Source organism: Glycine soja, chromosome 9, assembly GCF_004193775.1.
Source record: "Glycine soja cultivar W05 chromosome 9, ASM419377v2, whole genome shotgun sequence".
NCBI classification, from domain to species: Eukaryota; Viridiplantae; Streptophyta; class Magnoliopsida; order Fabales; family Fabaceae; genus Glycine; species Glycine soja.
The window spans coordinates 21,190,123-21,213,612 of record NC_041010.1 but is presented as its reverse complement, the minus strand read 5'-3'; the positions used below and the strand labels follow the sequence as shown (position 1 = coordinate 21,213,612).

At 31.1% G+C, this 23,490-nt stretch overlaps 1 protein-coding gene across 1 annotated transcript; it reads left to right on the top strand.

Moving 5' to 3' along the window:
- Nucleotides 1-10,029: 10,029 nt before the first annotated feature.
- Nucleotides 10,030-11,026, top strand: LOC114367333 (VQ motif-containing protein 25-like). The gene has a single exon (XM_028324496.1). The coding sequence runs from the start codon at nucleotides 10,242-10,244 to the stop codon at nucleotides 10,851-10,853; it is 612 nt and encodes a 203-aa protein (XP_028180297.1). The 5' UTR covers nucleotides 10,030-10,241; the 3' UTR covers nucleotides 10,854-11,026.
- Nucleotides 11,027-23,490: the final 12,464 nt, after the last annotated feature.

Here is a 23,490-nt window from a genome sequence, read left to right as displayed (position 1 = left end):
AAATTAATGTATAAAATAAACCTTACCCAATTTCTTGAACATCTCTTTTTGTTTCGCGTTGTTGAATTTGCGATTGAAATTACTGGCTATGTGTCGGACGCAGTACACATGATAATCGTGGGGAGGTTGCCAACCAAGATGTTCGTTAGCAACAACAGACTTTATACTCGCGTGATGATCAGATATTAGACAAATTCCATTCTTATCTGTGACGTGTTCACGCAAGTGGGCCAAAAACCATGACCATGCTGTTAGCGTCTCGCCTTCGACCACGGCGAATGCTAGAGGAAGAACACCACCATTTCCATCTTGTGATGTGGCCATTAACAGGGTCCCACGGTATTTGCCCTATAAATGTGTGTCGTCAACTTGTATGATTGGCTTACAGTACTTAAAAGCCTATTTGCATTGACCAAATGTCCAAAATACTCTATGAAACTGACGATGTTCGCGACTCACCCTATTACCAACAATAAAATCGTCATGTAGTATTTGAAAGTAAGAGCCAGGAGAATGATTTTGCATGTGTGTTAGCCATGACGAGAGTTTCGCATATGACTCTTCCCAATCGCCATATTCAATTGCAATCGCCTTTTGTTTGGCCATCCATGCTTTTCTGTATGAAACCTTATAGGAAAATTCACTATTTATCCTGTCTTGAATCAAAGAAATTTTTATTGATGGATCTTCTCTGATCATGCCTGTAATTCAAATAATAAAATAAAATTACAAATTAAAATAACAAATAACACAAAACTAGGATAATATGAACATAAAAAACGTACCTACTATGCAAGTCGTAATTAAATTTGAATCAAGCTTCTCATGGTCTTGTGTCATAGTCATATTTAGACATGTGTGCGGTCCACCCCATTGTGTCACTTTCCATGCATCAGTTTTTTTGGATAAAATTGCCCTCATATAAAAAGGGCAAGGAGACTCTTCGGTGTTGTTGGGGCAACAAACGATATATTTGTGTGATTTCGTTTCAACAACCTTAAAAGTTTGATGCACCTTCATCACATATTGTTTCAGTGCATTTTTGACCGCATCTTTACTGTCAAAATCCATGCCAACATATAATTCTTGTCCAACATTAAAAGTCGTTGGCATGTCCAGACCACAAATGTCCTCCTCGTCCGGATGACTCCAATTGATATTATTATAATGCATAGCATCATTCCAAAATGGATTTTGAATTTGTGGTACACCTAATAATTTTAAAAAAAATCATGTCAAAAAACTACTCCTATTTAGTTACCATTAAATACAATTCTCATAAAAACATAGATGTATTTAACTAATTTTGTATTTCACAAACATTTACCTTCGGTTGGGTGAACAATTGAAACTGGTTCAACGATGTTAGTGACTTCATCGTCTGTATCAGATATTCCATCATCACTATCATCTTCATCGAAAGACTCTTCAACGTATGAGTTAGATGCAATATAATCATCATCATCTTCTTCATCATCATGTAAATTGCTTATATTTCTTGGCAGTTCCGACTCATGATGAGATACATTACGTCCACATGACGTAACAGAATTTGCAGCATGAAACATCGAACCACCAACAACATCCTTTTCTACGTACAATTCTAGAACTGACATTTGTTGTTGTTGTTGAAAACTTTCAATCATAGTTTCAACATCTTCGTCATCACAAATTTGCAACGCAACATATTTTCTTGAAACTAAAAATCTACAACTTATAGTAGAAATAATTTCATTATTTTCTAACTTTACCTTATCTCCATTTTTTTTTCAAAGCATCGAAACTAATTTCGCGTTTAATTTGAATGGCCTTTTTACTGCCTTTAAATATTAAACCATCATTGTCTTCATATACTCTTCCGTTGAAATACAACACTGTAATAATTAAATTCATGATATACCTACATGATCAAAATTAAAAATAATTAATCATAACAATAGTAGTTTTAAAATAAATAATTACTGATACTAATTTTATAATAAAAATTCTAATTAAAAAATTAATTCACTTAAACTTTACCTTCAAATTTTAGTCTAACAAATAAAATCATTACTTCAACTAAATATTTTGTCGATGATACAAATATAAAATATTTATTTGTTTCCTCTATTAAACTTAAACTACACATTCATATTTTATTCTATAAAAAATTACTCTAATTAAATAATTTATGGAAAATTCCTCAACTTCAAAAAAATTCCAGACAGACACAAAATGGAAGGGTTATAAATGAAAGGATTAGACTTAAAAAAATTTCAGACGGAACATGGCCAACACGCCTAGGCGCCCCAATATTTGTATCTTCGAAGCCGTTTTTCAATACTAATTGACGAGAACAACTTACTTAACTCAAATGAGATATGCTCGGTAATGAAGGATATGTCATATATATACATATGAGAAAATTAGTAGGAAAGTATACTCTCTATATATAGGAGTGGAGGGGAGACAAATAAGGTCTAATTGTTCTCCATGTCCAGTGAATATTCTCAATGGTTAATTAATTAACTAACTACATGCACGTATATGTAAGGCAAAAAAATACTCGGTGAACAACTAATTTGAAACTTAGTGAGACAAAGAGATAAAAGAAATATATACAATTCAAGTATAATAACTAATATTATATATGTCATAAAAACAAAGAGATACAAAATTAGTGAGTGTTAAAGAATTAATTCAACTATATTTTTTAATATTCTGTCCTAGTGATTGCTTGGAGAGATAAAATATTCACCTATTATTTTTCGAAAACTGGAGAAGTATTAGACCTGATCTAGTGCTAGTTTGTTGTCTCAATATTTTTCTTATTTACCATAAAGTATAAAATAATCTAAAAATCCAAGTAAAGTTCTTTTAAGATTATTAAAAATCAATAAATTACTAATAAATATAGTAACGAAAAATTGTTATTCCCATGCTAGTTTTTATGTTAGTAAATTTAAATGACGGGGACTTTTAAAATTGGTAATATTTTTCTTATTGTTTTTATAATTAAAATTACAATTTCTTTTTGTTAACTTATACTACATTTTATTACAAGTGAAACTTCGTACTCAGGACAAACCACAAAATACTTAACAAATAGCATGTAATTAGTTTTTGTCTTAAATTAAATTATATGTCAAATAATACTTCAGACGCAAAAACCATTAACAAAAAGACTTACAAATAATTACTACTAATAATTTTTAAATTTAAAACGTAATTTACAAAATTAATACACTTAAATTTGAGCTTCAAATTTCATTCTAACCATAATATTTGTTACTTCAAAATAAAAAATTTGTACATGATAAATAAACAAAACGAAAGAAAACTTAATTTAAATAAATATAAAACATCCTTACAATAGAATCAGCAAACTTAACGAAAATCTTTCTTCCTCTTTCACACTATTTGATACTCTCTTCAATGTCCAAACGAAAATCTTTCTTCCTCTTTCACACACTATTTGATACTCTCTTCAATGTCAAATTTTTGCATTCTGAGTGATTACAAGTTTGCTCTATTTAAAGAAATTTTTTACCAAAAAAGCTATGTGCAAAGTAAATTTACACGCTATTATTAAAGTAAATTTGTATGCACGTCACTTCCTACTTACTTGCCTAGCCCTAATCTTTAACATGCCATGCATGTGATTTCTGATTGCCTTATCCAATACAGTGTCCTAGTCTCCTCTAAAGCAAGATTTCTGATTACCCTATCCAATACAGTGTCCTACTCTCCTCTAAAGCAAGAAGTGGGTGCATGTGAACTAGCCTGTATCACAAAAAAATGATTCAGATTGCATGTGAACCCTAGCCTGCATAAAAAAAAATGATTCAGCTTGCATGTGAACCCTAGCCTGTATCACAAAAAAACCATTCAGATTGCATTTCAGAAGCCTGCATTACGTCCCTTCAGTCCCATCAACGTGTTACGCTGGAGCTAATGGCGGGACTGCCCACGTTGGCATGTCCCGCCAGTACCAATGGCGGTACTCTCTCTACCCCTGTCCCGCCAACCCCAATGGCGTTACATGCTCCTCTCTCTCTCCTACTCAGCCTGTCCCGCCATTCGTACTGGCGGTTTAGGCTGAGTCATACCCCATCCCGCTGCTGCCAATGGCGGCATCCTTGTTCCCGCCATTGCCAGTGGCGTTACAAGCTTCACGCCAATAACAATGGCGGCACCCACCTCAACAACAGACCCCCTTTGCAATTTGTTTTAAAACAGACCCCGTTTGATAAATTGTTTCTAAAACAAGTCCTGTACAGTAAATTTGCCTCCATTTACCCCTATAGTACGATCAAAACCTGAACCACATCCTCGACTTCTACAATCAATTAAGATATAGTGTTTGAAAATGCGTCATCAATGAAGAAACTTAAAGCAACCGAGTTATGTGTTTTCCCATCATAGGAATTTTAGGATTCCTATACTCATAGTCCTTGTTAAGGATATGAAGGATGAATATTGTGATTCTATTTTTGACTCATTGTAGACTCAAAATCCCAACGTGTGCTTAACCCTTTTTTTATATATAAATACGCCCTTTGTTTCTATTTTTAAAATATTTTGAATAATATACTTTGATTATAATAAAATTTTCTTTCACTTAATTTAAATGAAAATTTTCTCCTTTTTTCTTCTTTTGTCACCGGTCTTTAAACGCTTATGTGTTAGTTAATTGCACTTGTTCATAAGAAAATAGTAATATTAGTTATATAAATGTGATGTAAAATTTTAAATATTTTTTTCTAACTAGTGGTTTTTTTTATATTAGTCTCCTTTATATAAAAATCTTGACTCTACCCTGATTGTGAACATATTAATTTTGCTTAGCACTTGTTGATAGTCGTCACTTACCAAACATCATGTTGAGCTCATTAATTGTGTACTAAGGGGTCGTTTGTTTTATAGAATCATTTTGTATTCCGGGGAATTACATCCTCGGCAATATTGTAGTTGAGAATGTTATTCCTTAACATATATAAAAATTGTGCTTAGTTAATTTTTTACATTCATGTAATATTTTTAAAGTTTTAAAATAATAAACAAAATAAAATAAAATAGAAATTATAGTGTAGTTAGGAAATAATTTGTCACATTCCTATGGGATTATAACTTTCCTGCTTCATTAGTATGGGAATAAAAAATATGTAAACATGAAAATGTAATTTTTCAAAGAATGAAAGATATATGAGAATGTTTTCTAATAACCTCCTAACAAACATAAAAATAAACATTCTTATGTTCGTATTTTAAAAAATGTAAGATGATCCCGTGAAGTAAATGTTTCCTAAGTTCAACTCAATGAAAAAATCACATCATTATCAATAATGTTGAGAGTTTGTAAATTACAAACGAGCTCATACAACCTTTAGATATCACTTAGCAAAAACATTTTTCACCTTTTGCTAAATATCATAACATGTTTTGTAAGGCCAAAAAAATACCACCAATTTAGGTCAATTGATTGTCGTAAGAGGGAAAATAATTGACAATCCACCCACGGCCACTAATCCTTCCTCTCTATTAATCCCATAAGCCTTCTTCCCGAGGTGTTCAATGAGTCGCTAGCCTAAGAACCAAATATCAGTAACACTCACTAAAGCAAGTAATTTCTTAGCATTAATCATCATGTCTTTAATGATGACCGAAAAGCCAAAAGAACATAAAAGAAACTACCCTTTCTTATGCAACTCAGTTTTAGGGTATGCCATCCTTGTGGACAAACTTAAAGACAACACCTGAAAACAAGTTAGGTTAGCAAGGAAAAATCACAAGGAATGAAGATCGAACTACACCATATAGTTGTAAAATCATAGGTATCGACTAAGGAAACATTGAACAATAGCAATAGCTATGCCAAAATACAGTTAAATGCATGAACCTCAACTTAGGATATATTCAACAAAACTAGTTAAAAATTTAATTAGAAGTTGAAAAAGTAGTTTATTAAATTATACCTACAGTAAAACTAACGGTTAAAATAATTGAAAATATAAAAATGACTAAAAAATAATAAAATTATTATTTATTTAAAAAAATAAGCAGAAAATTTTTGATAAATATATTAAAGATAAAAATAAGAAAATATAAAAAACTAGAAACTAAAAACTAAAATTTTAAAAAAAAATGTTATTTCAACAACTAGCATTTCAAAAAATATTAGGGTGTGTTTGATTTACATTTTCATTTTCTGTTTTCATTTTCAAAAGATTAGAATTCTGAAAACATGTTTGTTTTCACTTCTTGTTTTTTGTTTTCATGAAATAAAAATACTGAAAATTTATGATATATTAACTTTTTATCTTTTTGTATTTTTATATTTTCTTAAAATTACATTCATTGTCACCGTAATTTCATTTTACCCGAAATGAGATTTTTATTCTCAACTGAAAACACTGAAAACGAAAATTTATTGTTTCAATTTTCTAGTTGTTTCCTGTTTTCAGTTTCACTGAAAATGTTTTCAAAAATACAGCCAAACACATTTTCATCATCGTGTTCTGTTTTCAGTGAAAATTAAAACAGAAAACAATCACACCAAATACCTCCTTAAAAACTATTAAAAAAACTTATTTATGAATAGTAAAATGAGCTTTTCAATTAATAAAAAAATTAAAAATTAATTAATTATATTAAGATAACCTTCAAATGTGATAATAGAACTAGGAATAAATGATGAATTTGGTAAAGGTGACACAACAAAAGCAATACATGAAAACTCGCTTCCCCAACATGTCATATTAAAATTCATGTGACAATTGCTAATTGCGTGGTTACTATATTAGCCATGTCAGTATTTTTGTTAACGTTGTTAATGATTAGGAACTAAAAAATATAATTTTTCAAATTTGAGCAACTAAAATATTTTCTTTTTCAATTTGGAGGGAAAAAACGAATTTATCCCTAATTTCAATAATTGGAAGCATAATTAAACATATTCCATATAATTAAAAGGATTAATTTTATTAAAATGGAAAGTATAATATATATTGTTCTCTCAATATATAAAAGAGTAAAAAATAAACATCTCTTAAAAACAAGAAATATAATTTACTTGCTATCCATTCTTTAAAAAGTAATGGTTCAGAAATTAATAAATATTTTTATTAAAAATGACAAAAAAATGTATTTGATGATATTAAAATTACAATTTTAAATTAAAAATTAACTTTTAATTCTTTAATCTTAACCACAAAAGATTAGCAGAAACGTAACGATATATGAGTAAACATTCTGTAAATTTGTTTTTTTTTTTACAGATAAATTTGTTTGTTATACACGGATTGTTTTCTTTTGTATTTAAAAATTAGGGGTCCATTAGACCTTCTATATATGTATAACCACTTTTCAGTATATATAATATAATAGAAAAATATTTTTACCAATTAATACAGCTGTTTTATGAATAAAGAAATCATACGATTCATATCCAGTGTCAACTAGAAAGGGCCAAAACTCCGGCTGAAATGAATAAGAAAAATGTGCTTATATAGCACTTGGAGCTTGTGAGATTATGATTGTATATGAGCAGTTCGAAAAGTTCAATAACCGAGGAGCGACATAGCCACATAGAGACGGCAAGACTATTATCTAATTCTGGCTGTTCCATCAAATTCATTAAATTAAGACAAGTGGCAACGCTTGAACTTAGATCTTTATCTTTATGAATGAGTGACTGAGACACCATACATAAGAATAAGAGACACATAATGAAAGATCCAAGTTGTGGATGTTCCTTTACCTCGTTCAAAAAAAAAAAATTAAGCTAATGGCTTACAAAATTATAAATAGCCACTCAACTATATAAAAAAAGAACTGATATGCATATACAATATTTAATTTGCATTTTATTTTCTTTAATAAAAATATGAATATAATTTTATAATTTAGTTTGCACGTCAAGAGAGGGAAAGCGAATAATGAAATAGACCGTTTTGAAAAAAGAATATTCATAATCTTAAATCTTATGTGTGTTTAAAGTTTTTTAAAAAATTAATCATCGTTTTTTATTTTATACTAATATCATCTTTAAAAAAAATGAAAGAGTAAAAGCGAAAAGGGACATGCCCAATGAAATTAGAGCAGAGTGAGATAGTATTTGCGAGGAAGAGATCCAAAAGAGAAGAAAGTAGTAAAAAGCTGCACAGTTTGCCCCTCTGCAACGCGTATTACGTACATCTGAGCTGTTGTTAATTTGTGCAAGTATTGACATGTGGGGTTCAATATTCCAACCACACAGATTTCGTGTAACAATATACCTAACCCCATTCTTTCAAACGAAATTTCATGTATACTAGCCAAATCTAGCTGTACCATATATATATATATATATATATATATATATAATCTTAAAGAAACGATTTGAATAATTTCTTAAACGGGTTGTATAATTTTGTTTGTCACTAAAGATGTCCATTAGTATATGGCATTTTTGTTAAGTGTAAAAGAGTATATAATTTGTAACATATATAGAATATATATCACACATGCATAGCATACGCTAGTAAAGAAATTTTGGGCTTCTGTGTAAATAAGCTATAATTTAAAAGAATATTTGACTTTATTGGGGTTGCTGTTGAGTATCTGTATATGCAAGAGCAACACATTATTTTCTCATCCTCTTATTGCATAAACCTTTTACAGTGCCCTTTAAAACATGCTATATTGACTTATAACATTTTAGTAATTTTATAGTGGAAGCTAGGGACTTGAATTGGCAAGTGTAGTATATTGAGGTCATGAACAGATAATTCTGCAAGAACATGAAGATGAAAGAACAAAAAATAATGGCTATGTACTCTATATAATATAATAGCTACCTAGCTAAGGAAGAATATTGCTAGATAAAATTAATTAGTCACACTACGGTAATAATAACTTAAACGGAGTTAATATGAATCACACTATATGTTATAAAAAGTAAATTCAGAATAACTTATGATGCAGTCATTTTGTCTAAAATTATTAATATCTGAATATTATATATGTAAAATACTTAATTAACACATCTAATGTGTTAGTTTTTTTTATAAAAAAAAACCTTTAATATTAATGAATGATTTTCATTAGCTAGTTCTAGATAGTTCTTTATTTGTTGCTAATCAAGAGCATTCAGTAATTACATGAGTTGTTTAATTTTAAGTAATGTTATTTAACAATTTTTTCCAACCAAAGCAAATGAAAATTGACATGGCATTTCTTATTACTTAACAAATTTATATCAAATAAAATATTTTTTAAGTATCATAGAATTCAAAAAATTAAATTAATCATTCGCTTTAATAATCTTAACATTAAAATAAATTTCATGTAAAGTATTTAAATGTATATGAAATTGTAACATCATACAAAATTATAATAAATTACTCATTTAAATAATTATGCATTATAGATACTCTAAGATTATATATACCACACATAATAGTAGTGATGATATTTACACATCGTTTGTATTAATTAGACCGTTTGTATATCATTTTCATTTCAATAATAAATTAATATCTCCTCCAAAACTTTTGCCTCAAAACGTGTAATAACGTTTCCCTCCTCAAAACAGTTGCCAGACAAAGTTTTGGGGAAGAAATCAATTTGACTATTCATATTATTATTTATTCTTGACCCACTATTTGCCACCTTGGAATTAAAGTAGTATCTTCTTTGAGAGTTGATAATCCTTAAAAAAATAAAAATAAAAATCAAATTATATGACTGAGATCATAAGCAATTTATTTATTTTTTTAATTAAAGACTAACAGTTTGCACCTACGTGGAATGCTATGCTATTTCAGGGAAGGTAATTGAATAAGAAAATGTGTTCACATGCATTCTCCCTCCCTCAAGGTAAGATGCACAATAAATAAAATACACACATACATAGTCATTAACAACATTTCTCTCTCTCCTTTGTAATTATAGAAATCAAAAGTGGGAAAAATCTGGGGACCACGCATTGAGTTCCGATTACTTTATTGAGTCTCTCTCTTTGCATTTGTCAGACAAGGATATTCATCTAATCCTTGCTCCCAACGGACACAGCTCCATATTATTTGTTTTGTTCCCTTTCCAAAATTTCTCTTTTTTTTATTTGTTCTTCTTCTCCTTTTGCATATCCATGCCTTATGCTATGCACCTATAAATATGTGATTCCCTTTCTTCTTTCTCTTTAACAATCACACAAATTAACCAAACCAAAACCCCACTTCCAATTTTCTCTTCTACGTGCCTCTAGCTTGTTCTAATTTGGCATGGAAAACATGAGGCTCATGAGGAAACACAACACTACTCACACATGCATGGCCAATAATTCACACACACCTTCTTCTTCCCTAGCCATGCACAAAGGTTCCCACATGATATCCAAAACCAAACCAAAGATTCGCATAATCCACATATTTGCACCCGAGATCATAAAAACGGATGTGGAGAACTTCAGGGAGCTTGTGCAGAAGCTAACTGGGAAACCAAGTGGAGAAAATTTGAAGTACTTTTGCAACAACAAGAAGAACAAGGCAATTGCAAGAACAAGGGTTGTGGCAAAAAGAGAGGAATTAGAATCTTATTCGAGTGAGAGTGGCATGTCAGAGGATCATCACAACAACACAGTGAAAATTAATAATAATAACAATAATAATAACAATGGTGGGTATTGTTGGGGATTGGATGTGACAATAAGAGACAAAGTCAAAGAAGAGGTTAATGGGGTTTGTTGCAGTGATGATCAAAGTAATTCTTCTGGAGGATACTTGGGTGGGTTCTCTGATTTGGAAGGGTTCATTTCTGAGATTGGTGGGTTTCCTTTGCTTCCTTTGGATGGGAATCACATGATGCAAGGGTTAGAAGAATCTCAGCTTCTATAGGATAGATATTTATATACGTTACTTAGATCATATCATATATATAGCTAGAGAGATATGTCTTTCTTCAATTTGGTGATGATTCATATGAATATAGCTTTTTTTGTTTGATTATGAAATGTTAATTTGGCTTTCTTATGACATATAGAATGGCTGACTTATCAGTTTCATTTCCATTTCCTTCTCCAAATTTTGATTTCTCCCATGCTTAATTAGATATGTATTTGTTTCACTTCCGAGAGACCAGAAAAATCAAAGACTTTCAAGCTGAATATACATATCATTAACTAATATGGGCACATTAATTTGATTCACTTTTATGAGGAATAGAAGAATATTAGGCTGTATTTGTTTGAAAGAAAGGGAATAATATACTAAAGAAATTTTGTATTATATTTGGTAGGATTCACATTTTTTATATTTTATTTTAATTTTAAAAAAATTCTTCTATTTTTTTTATTTTATTTTTCTCCTCTAAATCAAACCTATCCTAATAGTCTCATGAGAGTGAAATTTGGTTTGTTCAATTCTCTGTGTTCTATTAAGGATCTGAGCCAGATCGTTCAGGCTATACATTCCTCGACAGACACATATACCAGACTTTTTTCTAATTAATTAAAGGATAACGTTCACAACATTTTTTATCCTTATATAAAGTAATATATTGTTGAATTTATTTTTGGATAAAACATAATTTAATTTATTATTAAAAATAGTATACTGTATAAAGGATAAATTGAATATTCAAAAGATTTGAGTTTATTTCTACTCAAAATATCTGCTCTAATGAAAAGAAAAGAAATAGTGAGATTCACAACAATTTTTAATACTACACTGGAGAAGTCTCTAATCTTCAATGAACTTCTCTCCATTACACATTTTTTCCATTTAAAAATCATAAAAGCAAACAAAGGATGAGTTTTTGGATTACTTAGCAAGCAAAAGAACCAAGGAACGACAAACATTATGTATTGCTTTTCTTGCTAGAATTAACAATGATATTTCAGGTCCAAATGCATGGTTTTCTATGTACCATTATCTTCCAAGAATTATTCATATATAGGGAGAAAAATATTTGCACTTATAAAACCATACAAAATTTTTACGCTCTGCTACTTGTTCGAGGGAAAAAGAAATAGGAAAAAAGTTAAATGTATATGTCCTAATTTTAGGGTGTATGAGTGAAGGGAAAACAAAAATAGAGAGAAAAAAATAAAAGAAAAAGAAAAAAGAAATTAATTAATAAATGTAATAAATGATGTGATGAAAAATAAAAAGAAAAATAAGAAGAAGAAAAAAAAAGATATAAAAATAAAACAAATTAAAGAGAAGTTGAGTATTAAGAATGATGTGAAATTTTTTATGTACAAATGTCATTTCTAAATTAAAAAACCAGACATGTAGTTCTGGTAAGCTAGCTATTCCAGTTCAGTAAGCATTCTCTAATCTTACGCATCCATATATATCCAGTCGTACCCAACTTGGAACACCAACTAGGGTTTTAAAACTTAAAAGGAGTGCACATGGCTGAAGTACATCACATCGACCATTTTAAAATGACTACGTTTTTAAAAACCCTTCTTAATAAGTTAATATAACGTTATTCGGGAGGTCGTTGATTTTGATTTTTCTATAATAATAAAGTGTGTATAAAATATAAATTAAAGATATATTTTTTTAATTTAAAGTGAGTTAGCTATAATGAAGTATTTAATTTAAAAAAATGCATTACTTTGTTATTCTAGATATTTTCTTACCATAGAGAAGTTAAAAATATGAAGATATTACATTATGTACCAAAACAAAATTAAAGGGATGGTTTTAGATTGATATCATGTCCTTATCTAGCTACTATATATATAGGATCGAATTTCATTATTTTTTTATTACTAAGGGAAATAAAGGGTTTTGAAGCCAATTATTACCATGAATCTTCAAAATCTGTGTGCTTGTAATTAACCCCATTTCGTTCCATATATCTATTTATAAGGGGATTCTTTTATTTTTGTCACAATTGTTTGTCTTAAAATGACTGGGTTGTAATATAATGTAACAACTACAAATAGGGTTAAATAATTCTCTCACATTTGATTGAAATAATTAATATATATCTACAACCAATCATTTTAAAATATATGTAAAAAAAATTGCATATCAATCAAATATAATTGAATTGCTTAACTTATTTTTACTTCAGATAAGTTAGAAATCCCAAAATATCATTACTTACATATATTTAAATATAGAAATGCGAAGGGGAAAAAAGTATAAGCATTTTTTATTTTATTATTGTAAATCATTACATCAAATTGAGTCATTAATATATCCATGGTTAAATTTGATTTTGAAATATATTTATTCCTTTAATATAACTTATTAATCAACAACAATTGACATAAATTATAATAGTTTGTGTCTTTTAATCAATGCAGAGTTTAAATTTTTTTGTTAATCCTTAGTTATGAAAAAAAATCTTATTATGAAAAAAATATGTGTGTTTACAAAAAATATAATATCAAAAATTGGTAGAAGTAAAATTCAAAAGAAAAAAGTAAGTGAATTAAACAGGTTTTGTTGGTGTTCTTACGTAAAATTTGGGTGGACAACTAAATGAACCAAAACTTGTCTTGTTGATGTTACTCGAGCTTGAATAATGGCAACACACACTTACACTCAAATAAGTAAATATTTGAGGAAAATAGTATTTTAAAGTAAATTTGGACATCATACTACTATGCCCTCCTATACAATAGTGTTATGAAATGGAGAATTATCCTAAATATGAAACTCGATCAGGAAAGTCATATCTTTTAGTACTAAATAAAGAAACCCATGTCTCTTAATTAGTTAGATATGGAAAGTGAAAAAGTAAGAAAGTATTATCTTATATATATATATATATATATTAGTATCAAATTTGACTTATATATTGTTCTTATAAATATATTTTCATTTAGTTTCCATTATTTTTGTCACCATTTAATATTTAAGTGACTCATATTTAACTACAACCTTCATCCTAAAATAAGTGTTTATTTATAAAAAATTCAAAATAAGTGTTATGTTTATTTTTAATATAATATTAAATTTTTTTTATTAATACCCCAATAAATTTTACTTTAGTTTTAATTTCAACATAAAATTAATACTGCTCACTTGTATCTATTTAATAAGGCTAGTTATAAAATTATTATTATTTTTCATTTATTTATATTTTAACTTTTAGGAGGGTACTTATTTTTGGACGTAAGAAGTATATTACATTGTAATTATTTTGAAGTAAAAGAGTGTTAAGATCGAACTCTCTACCATATTTTTTTAAATATATTCTCTTTTATTGGTTAAAATTTATTAAAAATTACTACAAAATTAAATTTATTTTTCAATCAATTAAATATAGTGAGACACATAAAATTTAATCATTTTAAATTAATTTTAACCAACAAAGGAAATTCTACTAAAAAATGTATCATACAATGTGTTCTTATTATTTTTTTAGTATATATATAGTATGTCACATGGTGTGACAATCATCACATTATAAAAACAGAGTATTCAAATAAACGTGAATATGGAGGGAGGAAGGATGAGAAGATCGTGTGGAGGCTGAGAAACCAATTAGTTATATACTATTATTTTGATGCAAGGAAGCATATACACTTAAATGTTTGTATATATATATATAGAAATCTTTTTCCAATATATATAAATCGGATTAAGTTCTGATCTAGAAAGACATCTGATCGAGGCTCACTCTTGTTTAGTCCAATTGATTGAATTGAATAATTTCATACAATTAATTTAATTTAAAATACATAATTTAATTTCTATGCATTATGAGTGTGAAGTATTATTATGTAATTTTTTAAGGAAAATATTATATAATAATCAATTAGAAATCTTGTTACATTTTAAAGATAATTGTTATAAAATTTAATAAATTTATAATAGATATATAATAATTTGTAATTAATTACCATTTTATTATTAGTGCATAGAATTTTTTTTTGCTGAATGTTATTAGTGTATGGATCAGTTTTGCTATTTTTCATAAGAAAATGGAGTTTTCCAAAAACTAATGTACATATTTCCTTCTTTTTTATTTTTATTTTTTTTTTGCCCATGACACCCTTGCACGAACTGATGTTATATTCTTTATCAAGTGTTAAGGAGTGTTTTAAAAACATCTGTTAAAGGATTTAAAAATTAAAACTGTTAAATAAAAATATTTTTTATCATAAATATTGTATTCACATACACATATTCTAATATCTTAATCAGTATCATTTACCAATAACGGTTAGTTTCAAGTGATTGGAGTTTCAATTCTTTAAATATGTAGTCAGAAGTTTAAATTTTGATCAGTATGAAGAAATCAATTGTTGAGAAAGGATAGTTCATGCCAATAAATTCTTTAGATAAGTTTAAAATATCACGTTGACCGACTAAGATACTCCTTTATAATCATACGCTTAGAAAAAAAAATTAGTATCATTTTCCCATGAAAAACTAGCTATGGTCGTACTTTTAATATTGACATCTGTTGAGAATTCTTTGAGAGTTGGTTGAGATTCAACTTGACCTTAGAGCAACTTGTGGTTCTAGGTGAAAGATAAGACAGATCATTATGACAACATAAAATTTATTTATTTTTATATCAAACGACGTGTTATTATTATTCGTCGTTAAAAATGTTCTCATTGCCCAAAATGTGAACACCCCCATATAGTGGAGCAACTTGTTACCGAGTGGAACTTAAGTTAGAGTAAAGCGATGAAGAGCACAATTCCGTCAAACAGCCTAACGCCAAAACACAAACAACGCGTTCTTGTTTACCCAGTATTTACTATATTTATTTATGATCCCTTTGCTTTAAAGTAATAAAATATATATATATATATATATATATATATATATAAATGAATTGAAAAAATATATATATAAAAGTATGAGATAGATATTAATTTTTAAAATATTTATTTAATTAAATACACTCAAGTGTAATTAAATCATACACATAAAAGAACTTTCTTAACCACTGATCACATTGATCGATCAGCTTTGCTAAAACCTCATTTGACTTTAAGGGTCCCAAATTCAATAAATTCTAGAAATATTACTGCCTTAAAACTTGACATAGAAAAATACGGATATAGCCATATATAGGTTGGATTTCTTTTCAACATACTAAATTTTGTTTGCAGGACAATTTGTTTAAGGAGATCTTTTAATGTTCAGGGGCTACTTATTTGTTAACTACAGTTGGAGAAATTATTTTTGATTTAAGTTTGTGCAATAATTCTTTGCATAGACTTCTATAGTTCTATTAAAAGTTTCAACATGTGATTTATACCTTATCCCGTAATATTAGAGGTGTATCTCAGTTATATCAATTTTTAACAAAAAAAAATACAAAACACTTGATTAGAAAAACTTTCTTGTCCTTAGTGGTACAAATATGAATCCAAATCGAGTAGTGAGTCAAATCCCCAAAGTAAGAAACACAATCTTTAGATTACAATGCATATTTTGTCAACGATTAGTACCGTGTCTGCATGAATTATTTTTAATAGTACCTTTCGATTCTACTTTTCTACTCACAGCATAACCTGCCCCGCTCCTCTAGAGAGTGTGATAGAGGGAGGTGACGGTCTTCTTTGGAAGTTTGTAAGGTAAAAAAAAATGGATCCATTTCTTAGGATTAAAACTTTTCCATTTCTTTTTTCTAAAGAAAAATTATAATAATATTTGTTTTCACAAGTTTTCAGTTTTCACACACGAGTACTTGACTTTTACCTAACACGTGGTTTCTTCTCATACCATACCACTTTTGTAAAAAGAGTGCCAAGGACCTGGGCCCGTTTTGTTACTTTACTTGAACTTGAAAGTCCAAATCAACCATGAAATGAATAATATAGAATTTAACGATCATCATACATTTTCAAAAGTAAAATAGTTTTATATAAAAATGTAATCATTATTGATATTTCCTTTAAAGTATTATAAAAATTAATAAATTTATGATATATAATGAATTGTGATTGAATAATTATGAAATTATTTTACACTCTTAATAATTACCTATTTTCATATATATTTTGATGATGATTTTCACGCATATATATAAATCTCAATAATTTATTTATAATTATACGGTTCAGATTTAATTCTTTCAATTTTATATAAGATGTTTTTTCTCAAAAGATATGTTCTCTCTCTCTCTATATATATATATAAAGAGACACACACACACTAAATAGCAAAAACACAGGCATTGTCGTGCCTGTGTGTCCATATTTATATTGTATTATTGCGTCAAAAATTAATTGTTAAAGTATATATTTTATGTATTAATATTTCATGTTTAAGCTACATTTTCATCTATCTTTAAGATACTAGCAGAAAAGCATGAACAAAAAATCTCTGGATGATAGCCAAAGTATCATTCATTGGACAATACTTCTTCAGCGTCCAGTCTTGAGAAGACAAGTGTTTTAGCACTTGACTCACAGTACAAACGCAATGGAACAGTTATTCGATCCTCGAGTACTAAAAATAATCATCATAAAGTAACTTCCATAGGTTTAATAAGAAACTCGTGCTATAGTGCACAAATGGGAAGGTTTAAATTGTTTTGTCTTGACATTTTTAATTTCTTTTATCTTATGTTGTTAACATTTCTTTCGATTTGTACGCTTAAAGTCAACTCTGAGTACTAGAGGACACTGGAAGATTGTACTTCTCTGAAAATATGTTGCATAAAGTGTTTGTGGCCCCCACACTCTCTCTCTGCATAGTAGCAGCCTCGTGTCAAGCATCAAAGCTATTAGACAATGACTAACTGGGATCTCTCAACGGATCAAAGCTCTGAAGTCTATATAAAGCTTGAAGATGTCTGTGTTATAGTCTGTCGAATCATAAGAAAATAATCCGAGACAAAATGAACAAGTGTTTTAACGCTATTAGTTTTACTGGACGAAGGAAACTTGAGAAAATTGAGTGAATCTTAGCTTTGTTAAGTTAGCGAGTTTCTTTGTATTCGAGCTTACTATGTAAACACTCTTTGTGTGATTAAGAATACATTTTCTATCAAACATATATTGCTTGTGAAAACTAAGAGTGGCTTAGTGACAAAGAATACTTAGGTCTTAAATCTCATGGAGAGATTAAGTGTAGTGTCAGGAGTGGCCTAAGGAGTACTCGTTATAGTCAGAAGTGACATAAAGAATACTTGGTTGTAATCGAAGAATTGATTAGTGAAACCCTTCAAGGTTAGAAGGAGAACTAAATGCAACTCAATAGTTGAGGTGAACCAGTATAAAACCTTTGTTTTTTCTTTACTGCTTCTATGTAACTAGTTATTTTCTATGAGTTACTCCTACACTATTGTACCCAAGTTTTGTGAACTAATTTTCTAAGCACAAATTGATTTCGAACCCCTTGGACAAACTCATCAGTAATTATTTGTTTGAGAAAAACTTTTAAAAGTTTTCGAAAGATTAAGTTTTTATTCATTATATTCTCTAACCCCCTTCTAGTATGTTTTAGGTACTTCATTAATATGATACAATAGTTTCTAATTATAATTTATGAATTTTGTTCAATGAATGACATACTCCTGATGGAAAAATTTAAAAACAAACTGGATAGCACAACTAAAAATAAAAATAGTTAATTGTCATAGGAAAACCACAATAATCTTGACTTTGAAAAAATATTATCTCTCTCCCTTTTCCATAAATTGTCTCCTCATTGACAATGACAGTCTCCAACTACATATCCCATGAAAAGTCTATTAAATTAATTAAAACAATAATTAGTAACAAACAAAAGAAATAAGATATAAAAAAGAATGAGTTGAAATAAAAAAAATGGGGATAAATGTTTAATTCCTTAAGACTTTTTACCCTACTTACACCATTTGCAATGGTAGAGAAAGTTAACTTTGTAGTACCTGTTCCCCCCTATATGACAACCCTTCTTTAATTTGCATTTTCAATTTCTTGTCTCTGTGTAAATAGATAATTGTATCATACAAATAGTTGGGTAAATCAAAATGAGAGAAGAGATATAAATAAAATAGTAGAGAGTGGTTAGTGGGCAGTTAGTTGATTTTGGTTAGTGGATCAATTTAATATGTATAATGTTAGACAAAATTATATCTCCTTTATATATTGGTATAGATAATGGGTGAGGCGGTTGCAAAATTAGAATGTGGGTCATGGATAAGGAAGTTACAAAATCAAAATTGTGGGGTTGAACTAACAGTTGAAGAGAAGGGCAAAGGGTAGCCAAAAAAATATGGAAACAAAAGAGAATTGATTAATATGTACGTAATATTTAATATTTATCAAGGGTAAAATAGTCTTAGAAAAGTGGAGACAGAAAGCAGTTGATGCAGGTAGTATCCCGGATCGTTCCAGTGTGTCTTCTAGCATTAAGTCATACTTCATTAAATCATAATACATTATGGTTGAAATTCTAGCCAAACGTGTTTCTAGCATTAACCCACCTAATAAGAAACCATAATCGGACATGTATTATTAGAATGCATGAAAATTCAGTCTCATGTGTGTTCGTATTTCTATTCAACTAGCTTTATTTTTTTATTATATTTAACATATTATAACATTTTACTTTTTTTAGTAGAGTTTTTCTTTTATTATACACTGCCATTTTGATTTAATAATTTTCTAAATACATGTTTATATATATTTTCTAAATACATTTTACATCATATTTACTTTTTATTCAGGAAATTAAAGTTAGAGGGAACATATAGGAATGTGTATATTTGATTATCTATTATCTAAAAAGTAATGTGAAAATGAAAACAGTGTAACCTTTTGTGTGCAAATATTATTATTCATCAAATGAATAGGGGTTCATAATAATCTGTACTATTTCTTTTATTTAAAGAAACTGGACATTATAACAATTATAAAGTATATGTGTATACGACAATATAGGGACACCAGCGAAACTACCAAACTACACTAATAGTAAGTTTACTCAAATTATTCCTTACCTTTATTTCTTCATTGATCATGGTATTTATAGTGAATACAATGATGGATATTGATACTTGGGCCATAATAGAAAGGCACAAAGCTACTAGACAGGAATAACAGAATGCAAAAAGCAAAATAACATAAATGCTAGAGCTATCGGCAAGGACCACTACAAGGGAGCAACTCAGATATAGTCTTGCAAGTATGTTGGTTTCCTGTGTGCACGTGTGGGCCTGTTGTCATTAGGATTATTGTTACTATCAATACCCACACCTGGAGGAACAACCTTGTCCCCAAGGTTGTAGGTGGTGCAAATAGAACTCCAATCCTCCCAAGAAGTATCTTCTGGAGCGAGGCCTGCCCATTGGACCAAGACCTTTTGTACTAGTGGATCCAGGCTATGATCCCACTTCCAATCTAAGATAGAAAGGGGTGTGATGACAGGATGATTGTCTGACTAAAGCAGAGGATCCAATGTTACAGGAGTGGGCCCCTTGTACGGTTTTAGAAGTGAAACATGAAACACGGGGTGGATTTTGGAGGCTGAAGGTAATTGAAGACGATAAGCCATCATACCGATATGTTCCTGAATGCAGAATGGACCATAGAAGTGCTTGAAGAGTTTGGTGTAGTGAGGCTGAAGAGATGTTTGCCGATATGGACGCAGGCGCACAAAAACCCAATCTCCGACATTGAACTGGACGTCCCTGCGATGAGAATCTGCTTGTTTCTTCATGGCAGCCTGAGCTTTAGCAAGACGACATTGGAGCACTGCATGGAGCTGAGTCCGTGAAGCTAAAATGGAGTCCACAGCTTCAATAGAAGAGTCCCACCTGCTAAGTAACTGGGAAGTGAGGGTGGCGGTTTACCAAAAGTGGCCTCAAAGGGAGATACACCAGTGGCGGAATGAACAGAGGTGTTATAGGACCATTCTGCAAGAGAAAGGAAGGAAAACCATTGTGATGGTTTATCGTGTACAAACGCCCGCAGGTACTGTTCGAGCACTCGATTCAGGACCTCAGTTTGGCCGTCTGTCTTGGGGTGGTAGGCAGTGCTGAGCCAGAGCTTAGTGCCGGAGAGGCGGAAAAACTCATGCCAAAAATGGCTAACGAAAATACGATCACGATCAGTCACGATACTCCTTGGAAACTCGTGTAGTTTACACACGATATCAATGAAAAACGAAGCAACTTTATGGGCACTGCAAGATGAAGGCAAAGCGCCAAAGTGAGCCCCCTTGGTAAAACGATCAACAACAACGAGAATAACCGAGAATCCTTGGGACGGCGGAAGTCCGATGATGAAATCCATGGACAAATCTTCCCAGATGGTGGAGGGAATAGGAAGGGGATGGAGGAGTCCAGCTAGTTTAGTGGTCTCGTATTTCACCTTCTGGCAGGTAAGACAGGTGGAGACGAAGTGGCGGACATCGCTGTGCATGGTGGGCCAGGTGAAATTATCTTGTAGTCGGCGTAAGGTCTTAGCAAAAGCCAAATGGCCCCCCACGGGTGTAGAATGGAATTCTTCCAATAGTAGAGGGATGAAAGGATGTGCTGGAGGAAGCCAAATTTTCTGTTTATGGAAGATTAAGCCACGGCGAACAGCGAAATCAGCATGGTCATCGGGATCAGCTGTAATACGACTTGACAGCTCCTGAAAATCATGGTTGTCTTGGAGGGAGAGACGCAATTGCTCAAGGATTTCAAAATTCACCATTGATAAGGAGAAGTGCGTGGTGCCCGAGACGGGGACCCGGGACAAAGCATATGTGGCCACATTCTTCGAACCAGGCCGGTATTGGATAGAATAATCAAATCTGAGAAGCTTGGATAGGTAATGTTGTTGTTCTGGTGTTTGTAAGACCTGAGACATGAGGTCTTTGAGGCTCTTGTGGTCCGTGATGATGATGAAAGGGTACCCGAGAAGGTAGTGGCGCCATTTCCGAACTGCCGAGGTAATGGCATGAAGCTCGCGAATGTATGTGGATGCATGTTGGAGGCGTGGGCAGAACACCTTACTATAAAAAGCGATTGGGTGTGAGCGCTGTTGGAGAATGGCGCCCATAGCCGTAGCAGAGGCATTTGTTTCAAGGATGAAGGGCAATGAGAAGTCCGGCAGGACCAACACCGGAGCCTGTATCATCGCTTCCTTAAGGTGAAGGAATGAGTGGGTAGCTTCATCTGACCAATAAAATTGATCTTTGCACAGTAAGGTAGTTAAAGGCCTGGTAATGGCGGCGTACTGGCGAATGAAATGCCGATAAAAGCCGGTGAGGCCCAAGAAACCACGTAACTCGGAAGCGATGTGAGGAAGTGGCCAGTCCACCATGGCACTAATTTTGGAAGGGTTAGGGGCCACCCCTGCTGCTGAAACCACATGGCCCAGATAGTGTAATTGGGATTGACCAAACAAAAATTTGTTGCGATGCAACAGAAAGTGGTGTTGAGCGAGAGCTTCGAGAACTGCCTACAAATGTTCAAGATGTGTCTCCAAGGTGGGGCTATAGACGAGAATATCGTCGAAGAAGGCTGCAACAAACCGACAGATGAACGACTTAAACAACTGATTCATAGTTGCCTGAAATGTTGTCGGTGCGTTGGAAAGACTGAAGGGAATCACTTTGTATTCGTAATGTCCCTGGTGAGTGCAGAATGCGGTCTTATGGATGTCGGTGGATGCCATGGGGATTTGATGGAAGCCTTGACGGAGGTCCAATTTGGAGAAACAAGAAGCATTGGCTGATTCATCCAAGAGTTCGTCAATGGTTGGCATTGGAAAACGATCCTTGATGGTGATCGCGTTCAATGCCCTGTAATCAACACAACATCTCCAGCTACGATCCTCGATTTTGGAATCCATTGTCATTTGTGCTTGGGCGAGAGATGCATGGTTCTGTGAAAGGGATTGTTGGCTCTAAGTGAGGCGAAGCACGGCCTCCTCGAGTCTCTCTACGGTAGCCTGCCTAGTATTGTGGTCAGGCATGCTGGGAGAGACAGGACAGGTCGGACCAAAGATGATAGGTACACCAGCTAAACTACCAGACTACACTAATAGTAAGTTTACTCAAATTCTTCCTTGCCTTTATTTCTTCATTGATCATGGTATTTATAGTGAATACACTAATGGATATTGATACTTGGGCCATAACAGAAAGGCACCAAGCTACTAGACAGGAATAACAGAATGCAAAAAGCAAAATAACAGAAATGCTAGAGTTGTCGGCAAGGACCACTACAAGGGACCAACTTAGATATAGTCTTGCAGGTATGTTGGTTTCCTGTGTGCACGTGTGGGCCTGTTGTCATTAGGATTATTGTTACTATCACAATGTCCAAACCTCAACCATTAAATAATTTCTTAATTTATTAAAAAATAATTACTTAATAATATAGTTGTAAAGACAAATTACAAAGATTCTAAAAAATGACAGATTATAAAGATGGTATATAATATAAACTATCCATTTGATATACACCTTTTCTATGCATTGTATGTTATATACAACTACTAATACTTACATCCATAATACATTATGCCTGTATAATAATGTCCAAACTTCCCCATTAAAGATAAATGATAATAATTTACATTGCATAAAAATTCTATACACACGATTCTCTTATTATACT